At 35.5% G+C, this 19,634-nt stretch overlaps 1 protein-coding gene across 1 annotated transcript; it reads right to left on the bottom strand.

The window, feature by feature from the left end:
• Window positions 1-1,857: 1,857 nt before the first annotated feature.
• On the bottom strand, window positions 1,858-11,353 carry LOC131875980 (uncharacterized). The gene is made up of 4 exons (XM_059220730.1): window positions 11,295-11,353; window positions 11,058-11,159; window positions 10,082-10,475; window positions 1,858-2,325 (listed from the first exon to the last, which is right to left on the bottom strand). The coding sequence occupies exons 1-4, from the start codon at window positions 11,351-11,353 to the stop codon at window positions 1,858-1,860; spliced, it is 1,023 nt and encodes a 340-aa protein (XP_059076713.1).
• Window positions 11,354-19,634: the final 8,281 nt, after the last annotated feature.

Below are 19,634 nucleotides of genomic sequence, written 5' to 3'. Positions count from 1 at the left end.
CATGTTGTCTCGTTTGGATCAACTTCTTCTATCAGGTAGGATGATCTCATCTCTCTATCAATCCTTACATCTTTTCCTTTTACCAGCATGGTTTCATATGATAGATCTAACTGAATGTGTCCCCCTACCCAAATTTGACCATTGCCTTGATAGTAACATCCCATAATTGGCAAGGACTCGAACAACTATGATGTTTGTCTTATATGACGCACCTGGGCATGCTGGAAATTGAAACTCCACATCCTTCATAATTCCAACAACTCAGACTGATGTATTATCCATAGTATAACATTTCCCATAGGGAGTGTCTACATGCATTCTAAAGTTCCTGTATGACATCTTCTGGCATTATGTTCATGGTTGCACCCGAATCTATCATACAATTCTTAGCCATTTTATTATTAATCAACATTATCAGATAAAATGAATCAACCTGGGTAAGATTCTTAGTGATAGAAGTTCCCAAATAGACAATAGGTGGATCTTCAGCTTTTGGCTTATGATCCTCTTTATTAACTTCACCAATGTTAGACAAAATCTTGATTGTTTCATTTTTATAATCAGGGAATTTCATTGCTTCAAGTAAGGGTAGAGATACTTTCACCTACGATAAAGACCGAGACATAAATGATCCACAATTTGAAAGTGGATTACTAATCTGATTCTTTTCAACTGGCTTTGTCAATTTAGGAGGTTCTATTTGTTTGATCTTTTCTATTGTACATTCCTTTTCCTTTTTGGCGATGGTGTATTTGTTTCCACTAGCTTTAGGAACCTTTGCAAATATCTCAGATGGCTTACCTTGCTCTGGGTTCACTATTTTGTTCCTTAGCTAATAATTTCTTTTTGTCCATGCTACTGCTACCACAGTATAAGCTTTATTTTCTTCATCTGTTAGGTTTCTCAAGGAATTCAGTGGCTCTTCATCATGGAACAATCTCCTCCAAGCTAGGGTATCCACATCATCATTAGTGAAAACTTGTTGCACATTGTACTACTGGCTTTCTCTCCTCCATTGTACATCTGATGATTGTTCATCCTCGGATGAATCCTCATCCCTACCCCAAAATGGATCTGATGAAAGTTCATTCACTGTGGGCTCATACTCATCCTCATGGTTATTTTCTTCTACTAAACCTTGAGAAATCATACATTATTCTGCAGCATGGGGTAGATTGTAGACTTCAAACCATGGATTTTCCTCTACAAAATCGTTTGCTTTTTTTATTGGATCTGGAGTTTCCTTGTTTAGATTGGCATTCATTGGCCTGTCTCTCCAGTTTGTGTTATATGGCATATTGTGCAATCTTGACCTATTGTAATTCATTGGCTTGTTGCTTCTAAATGGAGGTGACTTCTCATTGTGGAATTGCTTACCCTTCATATCTTTCAGCATGTCCATGATTTGGCTAATCTCGTCCTTCTTTGTAGCTCTAGGATTATATACTTTTGCATCATCTCTCTTGCCAATTCTCCCAACAACTTTTCTGTTATTTTCAATGGTAGTGGCTATCTTAAATGCTTGCTACAAGGTGGTAGGCCTATGAGATAAAATCTCATAGTGAGCCTTGCTGTCAAAAGAACTCAAATAAAAGTCAATAAAAAATGAATCAACAGGTCTAATATCCCTTGGTCTTCTATTAAGCACTTTATTAAACCTCTTATTAAATTCAGAGACTGATTCATTTTGATTTTTCTTTATGCTTGTCAACTGATGAGATGCAAATGAAGTATCATTATGGTCTCCAAATTCTTCCAAGAATTGTGTCACAAACTCTTGCCAGCTGCCAATCCACCTGTTAGGAATATTTATGTACCATTCACCCGCATCCTCTGTTAGAGACTGAACAAAAAATTTCATAAATCATCTTCATTAGGGACTTCAAATTCCTCAATGGTATTTTTTACATTTATTACATGTTGTTCTGTAGAATCAGTTCCATTGCTTTTGAACTTAGGGATGGCTGACCTTAAATCACTTGAAATCTGATTTGGATATCCAACCATCCCTTTGAAATCCAAGTGTTTATACCTTTCAATGGTCATAGGTGGTCTGCAACCATAGTTGTTATTTTGAAAGTTTCCATTTCCTCTATTATTACCATTGTTTCCATTTTTGCCTCCACCACCATTTTGATTATTGTTATTTCCATTTTCATTGTTTACATTACCATTGTTGGCTCTATTATTTCCATTACCACTTCCATTATTGCCATTATTTTCATTATTACCATTGTTACCTCTATTATTACTTACATTGTTGCTCCTATTGCTATTATTCCAGTTGCTAGTAATTTCCCCATTGCTAGTTCTTCTTTCACTATTCTAATTATTGCATTGTCTATTAGGATACTGGCTTTTATTCTCATTGTAGGGTATATTTTTCCATTTATCCCTTTTTTCACAATTAATATCCAAAACATCAAACAATGGATTATTAAAGATCCTAAATGGTTGTTCCATGTTTCTCATGTGAGGGGGACTATACCTAGGGGTTCCAGTTGTTGGTCTACTTCCCTCACCCCTTCCTTTCTCTTCTTCAACCCATTTTAATTAGGGATTTGAATGATATATCTTTCTAATCTGAGCTTTTGCAATACCTAGTCTGGCTATCTCTCAAGAGCCTTTGCCATTTTGGATTCATCTCCATTAAAGTCAGCCATTTTAAGTATGATTGCATCCCATTGCCTTTCCTCTCATTCCTCATTAGTTAGGGTTTCATCATGGTTGTCATTATTATCTTTTTCATTTAAGGTATAGAAAGGATTTTCCTCCACATTTTCATAAAATTTATAACCAGATGAAGAGAAATCCTCTCTACTAGGGAACTTCTTATGACCCCCAAATGCCATACTTGGTGTTAATTTCTTTTCTTTGTATCTCTTCTTTGGACTCAACTATACAAGATTATCTTGTCCCTTGTGTAGAGACCTTCTCCCTTGCATTAATATTATTGATAAATTCCTAGGGGTTTCTCTTACTTTCTCAAAATACCAGTTATTATTCATGTACTAGACGTAGAGTCACCACCTCCTAAGAGGAACAATATTTTTTACTAATCTTCTGGGCTCCTTCCTCCAGTAGAGTCTGAAACCAACCACCAAAGATTCTGAACACTTCCTATGACAAGTGCCCAGCAGAGTCACCAATCTATTGGTTCCCAAAACCACAGATTGGAAATCAAATGGAACTTGCCAAATTCCTCACTAATCCAATCAATTTTGGCCAACGGACAGGAATGATCGACGACCAAATTCCTCTGCACTTTAGGTTCCACTAGACCTACGTAGGTATACCTTAAACTCCAAAGCACAAAAGACTTCTTTATAGTAAATTTAAACATAATGTGTAAGTTGTTTACAGGCTTGGCAAACTGACATGTAACTTTTCTATATTGTGTGCCTTTAATTGCTTAAATATGAAAAATAATGTATTTGATTATAATTGAATATTTGTAAGAGAATGTTGCTCAAACTTTAAGTAATTATGAAAGAACAATACTGATAGGAATAATAAGTATGTTTCCCTGATGAGGATCTTATACACACCAAAATTACTCACACATTCTAACAATAGACCAATACCTTATCTGACAATTAATGTGTTACTTCGTGGACAAATATTTAAATCAACTTTGGAGACAGTTTGAAAACCTCACAGTATGTAAGACTATCATTGCAATGGTTTCATTATGTGTTGCAAGAAAAACAAAAATAATTATGTTTCCTGTACAACAAAATGTGATGGCACACTATAGCAAATCTAAATTAGATTTATCCAAAGGACTTGATTCATCAACATAATGTAACACAAAATGATCTGAAGATAAAACAAGGAATCTTATATATTAGTTTTGAAATAAAAAGATGTACAAAGATACAAACTCACAGGTACTTCATGATGTTCTTGCTTGAACAAAAAATAACTTTTCATTCCTACAGACTTTCCTTAACACAATACTAGCAGTCCCCACAGACCATGTGAAAAATCGTTCCCCCTCCCTGCATACAAAATGACTCCTTATACATATGTGAGTCAAAAGATACAAATGAAAGGACACCCTTTCATCAGTATAAACTAAAAACTAACAAAAACCTAACTAATAACTTCCTAACTACTATGACAACCAAAAACATTACAAAACATATTACAATGACACAAATTAACTTTTTCCATCCAGCCTCTAACCGCACTTTTGAATATGCTGAAGATATCCTTCATCTTTGTAGATGCAATTGTTGAAGATGATATCTCTGACTGCCACTTCCAATGTAACAAAGTTCTCAAGTTGTTCCCATGTTTCAGTCATGTCCAAGGTATCTGCATGGGCAATGCTAAGGGCTATACTGAGTAGTGATCTGCAATCAGAAATCCATTGACATTTATCCTTTATAATCCTTGTATCATCCACAACAATTGGGAATCCATGATGGATAATCCCTTGACATTCCTCATATTCAATTTTTAATTTAGTTGTAAATTTCTCATGAGAATTAATTAATTTATTGACCTTGCAAACAACTTTGTCACTCTATGTTTTATCTTGCAATAACAAACTTAATCTATCATAAATTCTCTGGTGTGATAGAGTATTATCCATATTTTCTGACAAATAGTCTAGAATTCCTCTAATACTTTCTGCAAGTTCTCATATCTTCTAGTAATCAACACACATGATGCATCTGCTTTGACAGGTCACATCTATTTTTTTAATTTATTGTACTCCTGAAAAAATTCATCATACCTCTTTTTTATCTTTGAACCATTTGTAATCCGTGGCATTGAATGACCACCTCTCTTCAATAATTCTTCATACAAAGTTATTTATTTTTCCTTTTTTACAATTTCTCTTTTCATCTGAGCTTTGTTCAGCTTTGTAAGATCTATCCCCATCTTTGTTGCAATCATGGGATCTATTTCTCCAACTTTTAGTTTCATAATATGGCCAAAGGCCTTGTCAACATCTATAATATTTGCCTCTTATTCGGGGGATAGAGGGCCCATAAAAGCAAAGCCTCATCATCTAGATCATATCTTGATCCAATAAAAATACCATTAACACCTTGAATGTCTAACTTATAATCTTTCTTATGTGATTACTATTGAAATGTGGCAACTGATCAACAAAGCACTGTACACTCAATATGTATCCTCGCTGGGGTCCGGGGCTGCACCAGGTCCCAAGTAGGGTTTGGGGGCGGCAACCCCTGAGAAAAGTAGGGGTTCGAGGGCGGGAGCCCTCGAGAAATTTTTTTTGTGTATTTTTTGATGAAAACCGACATTGTAATAAAACCCTAAAAAGGCCGACTTTGTTTTTTCCCTAAAAATGCATGTTATAAGCGGCTGGGATGCTTAAGGCATTGTAAGGTTGATGTACTATTTTTGCTGGATAATAAGAAAGATTGGATGACTGTGTATGGTGGACATAACCCATTCTAGGTGAACCATGTTAAATCTCTGTGTTATCTATGTCCTATTTTATTTCATAATCTTTTGTATTTAAATTTGCATATAATTGTTAGTTCATATTTGCTTTGGATCTGCTTGAAACCCTAACAATTGGTATCAGAGCAAGGTATTCTCTAAATTGGCAGGACTCTCAGATTTGAGTGGGAGCAATGGAGGATTCCAAATTCAAGGTCGAAAAGTTTAATGGCTAGAATTATCAGCTATGGAAAATGTAGATGGAGGATTACCTGTATTAAAAGGATTTGTGGCGGCCATTGGAAGGAAAGGCAAAGAAACTGACCACAATGTCAGATGAAGAGTGGGACATTTTAGATAGAAAGGCACTGGGATCCATTTGATTGTGCCTTGCCCCGTCTGTAGCATTCAATATAACAGAAGCAAAATTGGCTGTAGATTTGATGGCAACATTGGCTAAGTTATATGAGAAACCCTTAGCTTTGAATAAGGTATTTCTTATGAAGCATTTATTTAATTTGAAAATGAGTGAGGGAGGATCTGTAGTAGAGCACTTAAATGAATTTAATACAATTACCAGTCAATTGTCTTTGGTAAAAATTACCTTTGCAGAAGAGGTTAGGGCTCTCTTGATTTTATGTTCTTTGCCAGAAAGCTGGAATAGCTTGGTTATGGCTGTAAGTAACTTTGTCTCTGGTAAAAATACTTTGGTATTTGATGATATTGTTGGTGTTATCCTAAGTGAGGAAATGCGAAGGAAAAGCATAGGTGAGACTCCAACATCATCGGGTAGTATTTTGAATGTGGAGAACAGAGGAAGATCAAAGGAAAGAGGAAAAGGCCCTTGGAATGAGAAGTCATGAGGGAAGTCAAAGAAAGGACGCTCTCAATCTAGAGGAAAGAAAGATTGCTGGTACTGCGGAAAGCCTGGTCATTTAAAGAAAGACTGTTGGTCTCAGAAAAACAAAGAAGGAGACAAAAATGAAAATGACAGTAAGGAAGCTAATATTGCAAGTAATACTTTACAAGATGCTTTAATCTTATGTTTGGATAATGTTAATGATTCCTGGGTAATAGATTCTGGGGCTTCATTTCATGCTACACCCCATAGAAAATATTTTCTAGATTATGTTCAAGGTGATTTTGGATAGGTATATTTGGGTGATGATGAGCCCTGTCAAATTGTTGGAAAAGGAAAGATAAAGATCAAGTTGCAGAATGGAAATGATTGGTTTTTGCAGGAGGTAGGTCATGTTCCTAATTTAAGAAGAAATTTAATTTCTGCTGGGCAACTAGGTAGTGAAGGTTGCATAGTTACCCTCTTAGATAGTATGTGGAAGGTCAGTAAAGGATCATTAGTAATATCTAAAGGTCCGAAGGTAGGCACATTATATCTATGTATAGGTAATACTTACTCTACCCTAGCTGCTATAGATAAAGTTACTGCAGGGACAACAACAATAGATGTTGTAAGAATAGATTCGATAATATGGCACCATAGGCTTGGGCACATGAGTGAGAAAGGGATGAAAACCCTTCACTCCAAAAATCTATCGCCAGGACTAAAGAATATTGATTTAGAGTTCTGTGAAAAATGTGTTTATGGTAAACAGAAAAGAGTCAGATTTCTCAAGGTTGGGAAAGAGAAGAAGAGTGAGAAGTTAGAGCTTGTACATTTAGATGTATGGGGACCGGCTCAAGTATCATCTCTTGGTGGCTCTTGTTATTATGTTATTTTTCTTGATGACTCAACCAGAAAAACATGGGTATATTTCCTAAAACAAAAATCAGATGTTTTTGAAACTTTTAAGAAATGGAAAGCTTTGGTTGAGAATGAGACAGGGAAAAAGTTGAAGTGTCTCAGATTGGATAATAGAGGTGAGTATTGCAGCAAAGCATTTGAAGATTACTGCTCCTTAAATGGGATTCGAAAGCAGAAGATAGTTCTAGGAACTCCATAGGAAAATGGTGTGTTAGAGAGAATGAATAGGACTATCATGGAACGTGCAAGGAGCATGAGATTGCATGCTGGATTGCCCTTACATTTTTGGGCAGATGTTGTACATACTGCTGTCTATTTGATAAATAGAGGACCTTCAATCCCTTTGGATGGTGGTATTCTAGAGGAGGCATGGATTGGTAAAAAGGTAAATTATTCTTTTCTGAAAACCTTTGGTTATGAAGCTTTTGTCCATGTTGATAAAGAAAATAGAACCAAGCTTGATGCTAAATCTTAGAAATGTACCTTCATTGGATATGGGATAGATGAATATGGCTATCGGTTATGGGATTTTGAAAATAAGAAAATAATTAGAAGTAGAGATGTTATATTCAATGAGAAGGTCATGTATAAAGAACAGATGCAGGAAAAGAAGCATGAACATGACAAACAAGAATATGTGGTGTTGGATGAGATTCCTGAAAATGAAATGCCACAGGTACCTAATGCTCAGCAACAACACATTGTCCCACAAACTCCTGCAAGTGTTAAACATTCTACAAGGTCAAGTAGACCCCCTGAAATATTTTCTCCTTCTTTGTATTCCATTTTATTAACGGATTCTGGTGAACCAAAATAATATGAAGAAGCAATGCAGGTAGATGCCAAACAATAGTGGGAGCTAGGCATGAAAGAGGAGATGGACTCCTTGATGAAAAATAAGACTTGGGACTTAGTCCCTTTACCTGCAGAAAAAAGAGCGTTGCCTAACAAATGGGTTTATAGGCTAAAGGAGGAGGAAGGAGGTCAGAAAAGATATAAGGCCAGACTTGTGGTAAAAGGTTTTGCACAGAAAAAGGGTATAGATTATGATGAAATATTTTCTCCAGTTGTAAAAATGACTTCAATTAGAACTGTACTTAGTCTTGTGGCTGTAGATGATTTACATCTTGAAAAATTAGATGTCAAAATAGCTTTTCTCCATGGAGATTTGGAGGAGGAAATTTACATGTTGCAACCACAGGGATATGAGGTCAAAGGTAAGGAGAACTTGGTGTGCAGGTTGAAGAAAAGTCTGTATGGCCTAAAGCAAGCACCCCGACAATGGTATTTAAAATTTGATAATTTCATGGTTGAACATGGTTATCATAGATGTCATTCTGATCATTGTGTATATTTTAAGAGATTTGATAATGGCAGTTATATTATCCTATTGCTTTATGTTGATGACATGCTTGTTGTTGGGTCTAACATACAACATATAAATGATCTTAAACAGAAATTAGTCAGGTCATTTGCTATGAAGGATTTGGGTGCAGCTAAGCAAATTCTCGATATGAGGATTACATGGGACAAGAAAAATAGAACCTTGAATTTGTCCCAAAGTGAGTATATAAAGAAGGTGTTGAAAAGATTTAACATGCAGGATGCAAAAGCAGCTAGTACACCTTTGGCTAGTCATTTCAAATTGACTAAGGAGATGTGCCCAAAGGCATAGGAAGTGGTTAATAAAATGTCTAACATCCCATATTCATCAGCTATTGGCAATCTGATGTATGCAATGGTATGCACAAGGCTAGATATCGTACATGCCGTGGGAGTTGTGAGCAGGCTTATGAGTAATCCGGGTATGGAACATTGGAATGTTGTGAAATGGATTCTTTGGTATTTGAAAGGAACTACTATGAAGGCATTATGTTTCAAAGGATCTAATGCTACTCTGAGTGGATTTGTTGACTCTAATTTGAGAGGTGATATTGATTCATGGAGGAGTACTACAGGGTATGTTTTAACTATAGGGGGAACTGCAGTCAGTTGGATTTCTAGGCTGCAAAAGGTTGTTGCACTTTCAACCACTAAAGCTGAGTATGTTGCTGCTACAAAAGCTAGCAAGGAGATGATTTGGTTGCAATGTTTTCTAGAGGAATTGGGTCAGACACAAGAGGATAGCCCATTGTATATTGATAGCCAGAGTGCCATTCATCTTGCAAAGAACTCTACTTTTCATTCAAGGACAAAGCACATTCAGCTCAAGTACCACTTCATCCGAACTGTTTTAGAGGAGGGTCAATTATGGCTTGAGAAGATTCACACAAGTGAGAATCCTGTTGATATGTTCACGAAGGCAGTTCCATAGGAGAAGCTGATTTCTTCATCAGTTTCTGTTGGTCTTCTTGATTGATAATTGTGGAATTTATACTAGTCGAGTCCTAGTGTTTTATCCAGCAGATGTTGCATGTACAGTGGTGTCATGTAGTATCAGTCTCCAAGTGGGAGATTGTTCGGTGTGGAGCCTAATCAGTCTCCAAGTGGGAGATTATTGAAATGTGGTGACTGATCAGCAAATTTTTTGGGGTATTTTTTGATGAAAACCGACATTGTAATAAATAAAAAGGCTGACTTTTTTTTTGCCCTAAAAATGCATGTTATAAGTGGCTGGGATGCTTAAGACATTGTAAGGTTGATGTAGTATTTTTGCTGGATAATAAGAAAGATTGGATGACTATGTATGGTGGACGTAACCCATTCTAGGTGAACCACGTTAAATCTCTATGTTATCTGTGTCCTGTTTTATTTCTTTATCTTTTGTATTTAAATCTACATATAATTGTTAGTTTATATTTGCTTCGCATCTTCTTGAAACCCTAACAAATACAACAAGCTATCAAAAATAAAAGATGCATTGAGGTCCCAGCCTGGGAAAAGAATGATTCCTGCCTCTACAAGAAGTTGTCTTCCCCTTTCAGGGTTCATGTTCTCTAACTCAGAATCAATTTCTGCCTTCAGTTTCCTGAACATTTTTGCCTCATTCTCTGGTGTCACATTTGGCATTGCATCTCTTAATTTATTTCCTTTAAAATGATACAAAAAGGATTTAAACTCCTTTGACTTAACAAATTTATCATCTGAAACAAAAGATGTATGCTCTTCTAGCCTAGCATTTGAATCTATATTCAGTGTTGCTACAATTTTGTCTTGAGCATCTGGTTCATCTTCTTTTTCTAGTACTTGAAGCTTAGAAACTATTTCATTTTCTCTAGAATCACTTTCCACATCCTGTTCTTCTTCTCCTTCTAGATCCCCAAGTCTTTTCTTCCTTTCTTCCAATATTCTTTCCAAGTCAATAAAAACATTTGCAAGTTTTTATAACTCTTTGTTCTTGCATAGATCCTCATAGTCATCATACTCATGGAGATAATCTCCTGGGTTTGTTCTTTTTCTGCACATGGGGATGTAACTTTTTGGGTCGTAGTTCTTCCTTGGCATATGTATATACAGATTGAATTCATCCACTAGTTTCTTATTTATGGTTTAATAATCTCTGGTAGACACTATTCCAGAATCTCCAAACTGAAGAGTCCTAGGTAAGAAGGCTGGCTTGTGGGCATCCCCAAAGTGTCATGTATTAGAGACACTCAATTGTCTCACAATCTCCAAGTAAGCAATTTGGTCTAGCATAGGCTTTGGTAGCACATAGGGAGCACCTTCAAATCCAAAAACCCTAACAAATGTGAAATCTCTGCAAGTATACCAATCTCCCCAATTATGGTTGACTCCGGTATCCTTGTATTCATGTGGCCTAAGAAATATTTTAATCATTTCTAAAAATGATCCTTCACATGACACATTATAAACCCTGAACAATGGCTTAACAAAAAATTTCTCAAATCTCGCATAGTGAGATTTATCATACCTCGAATCCCAAAGCGACACCCACAACTGTATAGGTTGATCTTGTCCATCCTTGACCTGAGGATTTCCCCTTAAGACATCTAGCCATAGTCCTTTCAATCTTCTATAGAACAACACAATATGCATCAATAGTGAATAATACTTGAAGGACTTGTCAGGGTTATTCTGAAGATTCAGAAAACCCACATGCAGTTTGTCGACCAGATAGGTTGCATAATCAAACTTTATTGGTTCATACCTTTGAATGTCTTCTGCAAGAACCAATGGCCCCATCCATGCTACATCTGGAGCTTCCATCCCTCCTACCTATCCACAAGCCATATATGTGTATTGTAAATACTATTTGAAAATATTTACATCGTAGGGTGGACCATCTTCATCAGTTAGCTTCCCTTTCTCTTCCCTATGGATGGCTAAGTTCCATCTTTGATAGGTCATGTCCATGGTTCTATATTCTTCTTCCAATTCCTCAAAAGATAGAGGTGTTGGCATTGTTATATTGTTGGCATTTTGTATAAAGATTATATTGATGATATGTTGTCATTGATGTCGATTGAACCGGTGAATGGTATTCATGATTTTGCTGATGTTATTGTTGTTATTGCTTTTGTATTGTAACCGGTATGATAAAATTTGTGGAAGACATTGTAAATTGGTATATGGTAGTTTGTAATTTAAACCAGTGTATAAGGTTAAACCTTTCTATGTTTAGTAACTGATAAACCCTACCAATTGTTTTTGTTAAACCCTAACCGATCAAAGTTTGTTGGTTTAAGATCTAATGTTGAGCGGTAATGATGGTGACACGTGTGGTCATTATATGAAGATAAGTTCAAGTTAGTTTGGAACATTTTATTGTCTTGGAAAGGAGCAAAGTGGATTGTGTTAGGACCCGGAGGAAACTGAGAGGGGGGGTGAATCAGTTGTCTAATAATTTCAACCCAAATATAACTTAATCAAACTTGATGCATAATACGGGTAAACCAAACTTAATGCCTGTTGACAGTTTTAATGGTTAATAACAATACCTGTGAAACTTAATGCATGAAACAGAAAGAGAAATAACATCCACAATACATAACACAAATATTTGTACGTGGAAACCCTCTAAGGGGAAAAACCACGATGGGAAACCTTACCCACAATCAGATGATACTACTAAAGATAGTATGTGTGTACAAATGGGGTCTACACATGTAGAAAGGCCAGCTGCCTAGAGCTCACTACTCAATCACAAAATGAGAGTCACACTAACTACAATAGGATGGTTAAATCTTAGATGATGTACTACTCAAAATAGCATCTTCATATGCTGGTTTCAGTACCGGTTAAGCTCTGATTATCTCTTTCATACCTTCCTTGAATCTTCAAATGATGTTTGCATGAGTAGCTCTGCTTATATTCACATATACTGAATATCACAACCTTATAATACCTTTTTCCTACCATGTTAATCTCACAATTGAGATCTTACATATATACCAAAATCTAAGACCAAATATGTAGGTCGGCTCACTAAGAATATTACAATTAAATCAATTACAAATGAATCAATATGTGATGCATCATCTCGGCTCAATACATTTACAATAATAACCAATGAATAAGTCATCTCCATAACATGTCATTTTGATCTGGAATAGATAACGCATGTCGGTCCATAACCTAGACCAAATTTGTCAGTAACAACAAATATGCCAACTCGATTAGACCAATAACCAAATCACCAAAACCAAGTGTCCAAAACATGTCTTCAACATAACCAAGTAATCTCCAGATGATAACAAGTCATCCTCTGTGCTAGTGAACAATATAACCTACTGGTGAACTAGATACCGGTGACTGTGCATAAGTCACTGAACATGTTGGTGAACATAACAAAAGATCTCCTAGAAAGATAAGTGCTGATAAGTGTTGACAAGTGTTGACATCAATGAGAAAACCAATGCAACACATCCATAATACCAATAGATTGCATCAAATACATAGCACATGATAAGTTACAAGTCCGATGAAGTGGTTGGAATTTGCTTGTTAAATGTGAAGAGATTATTATGATTTCTAATGGTGAAGATTATACTGACTTGTTTGCAATCTTGATGATGAGAATTAGGTTTTGTTATGTTACTGACCTATTTGATTTGTATTTAAGGTCGATGATGTTGTTTCATTCAAGAGTTGGCAAAGTTGGCAAAAATTAGTTGAGTGTAAGGTTGCCTAATTGGAGGATGGATGTCCAGTTTGAGTGAAGGTAGATTTGAAGCTTAAGAAGGATCTTATCAAGTAGATGTAGTGCTATTCAGATAGATCAAGAAAAACCTATTGTTTTCTAACAATCACAACAAAAATTGAAATCCCCTAACCGGGTAAGCTCTAACAAGCTTGGTTACTTTCTAAATCCTCTCACAAGGTGGTCCATTAGTTTGGATTGTCAAATCCTCTACTGAGGTTACTCGTAATAGGGTATTGTGCTTTTCATCAAGGCATATTTGTATAATCCTCTAATTGGGTGATTCCTAACAGAAATAGTTCTTAACAGGACTTATTGTAAAGCTTTAACAGGCTTGGCTCCTAATAGGGTGAACTTCAGAAGAGTTCAGATAGCTATCCTTGTGAGTCTCATCTCACCATGGTTTTTACCTATTTGGGTTTTCCATGTATAAATATTTGTGTCAAGTGGTGAATGCTTTTGTGATTATGATCTTATTTATTGATTTGATTAAGGCACGATAACTGGAAGAATGAGAATTGAAAAGATTGATATTTGATTAAGTATTTTTGATGTTTACAAGATTGAAGTTGTTTACTATTAAGTTGGTATAACAGTCAAACCGATTGGTATTGGTTGATGTTGGTAATCTTTGAGATATTATTTTGACTGAACTATTTTGTTGATAAGTTTATTTTGAGTTTGGGAGTTTGTATCGGTTTTTGAGTATACTGATTCACCCCCCTTCTCAGTCTTCTACTAGATACTTATTATTTCATCATATCATCAAGAGGCACATCTTCTTTATAACTTAGATCAAACACTTTGTATATTGTGGTTGTATTTAAGCGAATAAATGCATAACCATTTGGAAATTGGATGCATCTCTTCATAGCATTTTTGTTCTTAACCAAGGTTTTCAACAATTCAATAGTCACGAATACATTTGGAAATACGAGCTTACCCAGACCGGTAATCCATGGGTTAGATATCAGCATCGCCTTCTGTCTTTGTGAGTAGTGGTAGAGGAACAATTCATGCCCCCTAAACCTAGTCCAGACATCACCAATTTCCTTATAATCATCCTCTAGTTGATCATGAATAGGAAAATTAACCTTAGACCTTCGGCACTTGGCTCCTGGTGAGCTCATCTGGTCAATCATGTCCTGATTCAACCTTCACTTCTGCACACTTTCTCCACCTTTAGATTTCTTCGAGGCATTGTCAGAAACTTCAATGACCTTCCTCTTGCCTTTAGAACTAGAACCCTCTATATTTGAATCTTTCAATCCTTCTGAAATTCAACTCTCTACAGTTCAATTGCACTTCAATCTTTTTGTTCGCTTCAATATGTTATGCCAATTCATTGTACAAACTCCCATATATAGATTTGACACATTAGAAAGATTTACTCAATTGAAATCCTTCTATGATTTGCCTTGTGTGAACACATACCTACCCATTGTCTGCATTTAATAATGGTAGGCCAGTCTGTTTAAAATCAGATTTTACAATGGTTAATCAACACAACTCCTAGCGATGACTTAATCACTTGGAACCACTCATATTGTATGCTTTTCCAATTTATACATGCAATGATGATGCAGATTTTTGTCTTTCTGATCAGCATAGGTTTCCCCGATCAATCCATTGGGCTTCAGCGTAGTAATTTTTCATTCATTCCACTAAACCTAACCTATCCCGATGAATCCTCCTTCTTTTTCATCATGTTGCAAATCTTATCGGGTGTCGGGATAACCTATCTTATGTTTCTCTGATGACGCAATGAGATCGGGCTCCATCTTGTCTATCTTTATGTTATTATGGTCTATCGGCCTATGTTCCCTCAATGAGGTCTCCTTCTTAGCAACTACCTTAGCTTCCTCATTGGTTATTGACGTAGCAGAAAATGTCTTCTTCTGATTAGCCAATGTTATCCCGATGACTTCACCTTGTTACTTTCCTAGTCACTTCTTTCGGTGTAGGCTATCCCAATGAAACCTGATTTCCATCTGCCATGATATTCATTCTATCAGGTATCAGGGTAGCTATTTTTTACACTTTTATATATCCTAATGACTTCAAAGTATCTTCTCTACATTCTCCTTCTTTGGTGTAAGTTATATCAATAGACTCATCGGCTATCAGCATAACACTTTTCTCATGCCTCTGATAGTGAATGTTATGCCAATGAACCCTTCATTATTAACTTCTTTTTAGTTCTCCTTTGGAGTGATCGGTCTAGGTTATGCTGATAGATCCTTCCATTATTTTGACTAGGCAGTCTTTTTAGGGTAACTTATGCCAATAACTCAAATTTGAAAATCATGGAGATTAAGCTACTCTTCATGAATGCTGATGCTTCCAATCTTCCACAGAGACTTCATATGTGCTAATAAAATGTTAGATTCTATCACATAGGCCCAATCTCTACCATATGAAAAAAAGATCTTATAAGGATCCCAATACTATCATAATGAAAAAGCTTCATGTAGTCCCCTTTCGGTGCCAGCCCTTAACATGCCCAAGTGATATTTGTCCATTCAATAAACAAGTCACAGTTGGATTTTTCTGATGCTGCAACATAGCTCCTGCACATACAACCTAGTAGTAAATGCTCTTATGATAGAGATATACATAGATTGCATCATTAAATAGCATAAAAATATTTTGCAAAAATGTGTGCTAACACAACATTTTCATCGTTAACAATATTCTCACCTATTTCTTCATCAAGATTAATAAGAATAGGAGCTCTAATAGGAATAGAACTTGAACCATCATTTTTTAAAGTATTTTGCGTCTTGGAGAATTAGGTTGAACATCTTGTTTAGGAGAAAATAGAATCATGTCAATAATTGGTGTTTTAGGAGAACAAATAGTTTGGGAAGCAACTTCATGAGCTCTAGCATGATTTCTTCGTTGTCATTCTTTCGCACAACAATTCCTTCTAGTTTTGGCTAAAGGTTGATAAGGTTTAGGTTCATCAAGTATAGGCTTCTTCTCTTCCTTTACAAAAGGATGATTAGGTTGAGGTTTTTTAGGGTGGACAATAGGAGAGGCCAATTGTTTCTCTCTATAAGATGAAGGAGGAGGAACCACACCATACAAAGGAGGCATAGGAGGTGTAGGAAGGAGACGAAGTCCATCAGAAGGAGGAGGGATATGTCTACTCTTAGGTGGGATAGTAATGTTTAGGAGGAAGAGTTTTTCTACCTTTGGGAGGAAGAGTGGACTCATCTATAGGAGAAGGAATAGATTCTTCTTTAGGAAAAAGAACATCACTTTCTTTAATAGAAAGTATGCTCTTCTCTTTAGGAGAAGGAATGGGTGCCTCTTTGGGAAGAAGATTATTTCTTTCCTTAGGAGGAAGAATAATCTTATCTTTAAGGAAGGGTATATAATCATCAAGAGGAATGCTAAGTGCTAGATTTATAGGTTTACTCATGGATAAAATCATTTCATTGTTCTAGTTTTGATATGATCTAAAGAGAGAATCACTTCTAGGTTGAATAGGTTGGAATCATTCGGACCAAAAGTAATCAAGACAAATATCTCCATCCTCTTTATAGGTTGATTCATGCTATGATTAACAGTTATGATTTCACCATTATGAGGAAATTTTAAACACTTATGAATAGTAGAAGCGATCGCTTTCATGGAAGAGAGCCAAGGATGTCCCAACTTGACACGAAATTGATCAGATGTAAGAATCACATCAAATTAAACATCTAAAAATTTAGTGTTGACATCAATAGGAAGTGTGATAGAACCAATAGTAGGACAAGAAAATCCATCAAAAAAATTAAATACCACATCAATATCTTCATATATAACATTATGCAATTGCAAAGTATAAAGAAATTGTTCAGTTATCACATTAACCATGCAAGTAGGATCAATAAGCACTCCTCTAGTGGGTATACCTTTAATTTTTGCACTTATGTATAATGGGCCATCAGGTGCTTTAATGGTCTCACTAGGATCAAATGTGATGCACAAATCCTTAGGGGGTTCCTAATTTATCTACAAGGCTCACCATATTCTTAGATTCAAGGCCAACATCATTGGGAGAGAAAGCAAGATGATTAGTCCCAATCGCATTAGTGGAATGAGATGGTAAAGGATCAGTGAAAAAATAGATATTTTGATTAGGAGGAGCTACAAATTTGTTTCCTTTATCATTTACACTTGCCACAAATATGGTATTGTTATCAATCAATTATTGAATCTTACTCCTTTGAATGAATCATTTACACTTGAATGAGTCTTTGTACATAATTATCATTTACGCTTGAGACATAATTCTATACAAAGATTCATTCAAAGGACTACATTTTTTTTCTCTTTTAAAATATTTAGACAAAGGAGACACACTTGTAGAAACTACCAGTTGATTGTTGTTGTTGTTGTAATTAAATTTGTGCATATTTTATTTGGTTTGAAATTAGCAAATAGTTGTTGAGCACTATCACCCTTATCACTTGGATCCATGGAAGGAGATGATTTTTCCAATTGACTCACAATCACTTGATAATTGTGAAGTATTGTGCACAACTATGAAAAGGAAGTAAAATCAGTTAAAAAAAGTTTATTCCTAATGTCTTTTTGTAAATTAGCAATAAAAATATTTTTAATATCTTGATCAGACACATGAAAAAAAATTTGAGAATACAAATTCTTATCTACCAATAAAATCAGTCACTTTTTATTGAACACCTTTTTTACAATGCATCAAATCAGTCAGAGTAACTTTAGGACCAACATTATTGTGAAATTGTTGAATAAAAGAATTATCCAGTTGTTGAAAAGAAGTAATAGAATAAGGAGGAAAAGAATAATACCATTGCAAATCTCTATCCCTTAATGTTCTAGTAAAAAATTCATTAACAATCTTTGATCATGAGCAAAGTCACTACACAAAGTTTGGAATGTTTTAACATGAGTTAAGAGATCACCTTTTCCATTATAAATTTATAATTAAGGGACTTCTACATGTTTAGGAGGGACAACTCTAACAATGTCATTGGATAATGGGCTCACTACATCAAATGTGGGCACACTATACTTAGATTGGTTCATAGAAGATATTTGTTGTTGTAAGGAAGACATTGTTTGGGCTAGACTATTGATTGTAGCTTCGATAGAAGGATTGAAATTAGGCATGTTGGATTGAGAAGGAGTAGTAACATTATTGATTGAAGGAAGAGATTGAGAATAAGGAGGTGGGACACTATGATAAGTAGGTAATGAAGAAGGTTGTGAAACACATGAAAGACTTATAGGAGGAATGAAGGAATTGTATTGAAGGAGTTGCCCCCTTGACTAGCATTTATAGGTGGTGAGTGTGATTGGGTAACAAAGGGAATACTCATGGTAGGAGGAATGAAAGAAGAGGTATTGCCCCCATGACTAACATGTTGAATATTTATACTATTAGGATATAATGTTATCATTGATGTTAATATATTCCTGTGTTTTAGTGATTGCAGATTTGGTTTTGTTGTTTCAGGTGATATTGTAGATGTACTAATGTGGATTTGTGATTTTAGTAAGGAAGTATCTCTAGTTGATTTAGTGTTGATTTCATGATGATATATTGTGATTTGATCGAGTTGTGGATTCTAGTATGAGGATTGGTTTTTCAGTATTCTATGTTTAAGTGTATTATATCTTCTATTGCAGATTTGGGAGAGTGTTTGAGATGTTTATGTGTGTCTTCAATTCAGATGGTTCATTATTTGGTGCTCCACAAGTTATCTTTCTAAGTCCCAGTTCCTGTTGTTGAAGTCTTCTTAAGTGTTAGCATGGTGATCGATAATGATTTGATTAAGTGGTGTTGGTGCAACTATTGTTGATGATTCTAATGTGCTTGTTGGTGTTTCCTAATTATGTCCTATTTATTTTGTTGGTATGCATTGATCATTGTGTGAGTTATTGAAGATCTTATGGGTCCGGTGATATTATTTGTGTTATGTGACATTGTTAGTGGTGTAACATGTTGCAGATAATCTTGACAAAATTTTTGGTGGTGAAGTGTGTTTCAAGATTTGATTTGGGTCCATGCTATGTTGTCATGACATTGTATTTCTCTGGTGATTATTTTATGTATGGTGGGATGTAATTTTGTAATTGGGCTTTGAGGGTTTAGCCAACATTGTAGTCAAGGTTGATGATTTGTATAAATGGGTGTACTATTCATATAATTGGAGTGTCGGTGATGTGTCCACATTATTAGAGAGTTGTGTATGTATGAACAAGTGAACTTATCATAGTAGACAAGTGTGCTTAAATAGAACTATCATTAGGCATTTGTAGATGCTATCTTTGCAGTTCATATAATCTGGATTGTATTTTGAATCTTCTTGT

This window comes from Cryptomeria japonica, chromosome 5 (assembly GCF_030272615.1).
Source record: "Cryptomeria japonica chromosome 5, Sugi_1.0, whole genome shotgun sequence".
Taxonomy (NCBI): domain Eukaryota; kingdom Viridiplantae; phylum Streptophyta; class Pinopsida; order Cupressales; family Cupressaceae; genus Cryptomeria; species Cryptomeria japonica.
This window is presented reverse-complemented; position numbering and strand designations above follow the sequence as displayed.

Bases quoted from the DNA above. Each gene is read 5' to 3' on its own strand.
- LOC131875980 (XM_059220730.1), bottom strand. From the start codon at position 11,353: ATGGAAGCTCCAGATGTAGCATGGATGGGGCCATTGGTTCTTGCAGAA. The intron at 11,160-11,294 runs GTATGAACCAAT...GTTGTTCTATAG, and splicing joins CTTGCAGAAGACATTCAAAG to AAGATTGAAAGGACTATGGC. The intron at 10,476-11,057 runs GTATGATAAATC...TGACTTGGAAAG, and splicing joins GTGTCGCTTTGGGATTCGAG to AATATTGGAAGAAAGGAAGA.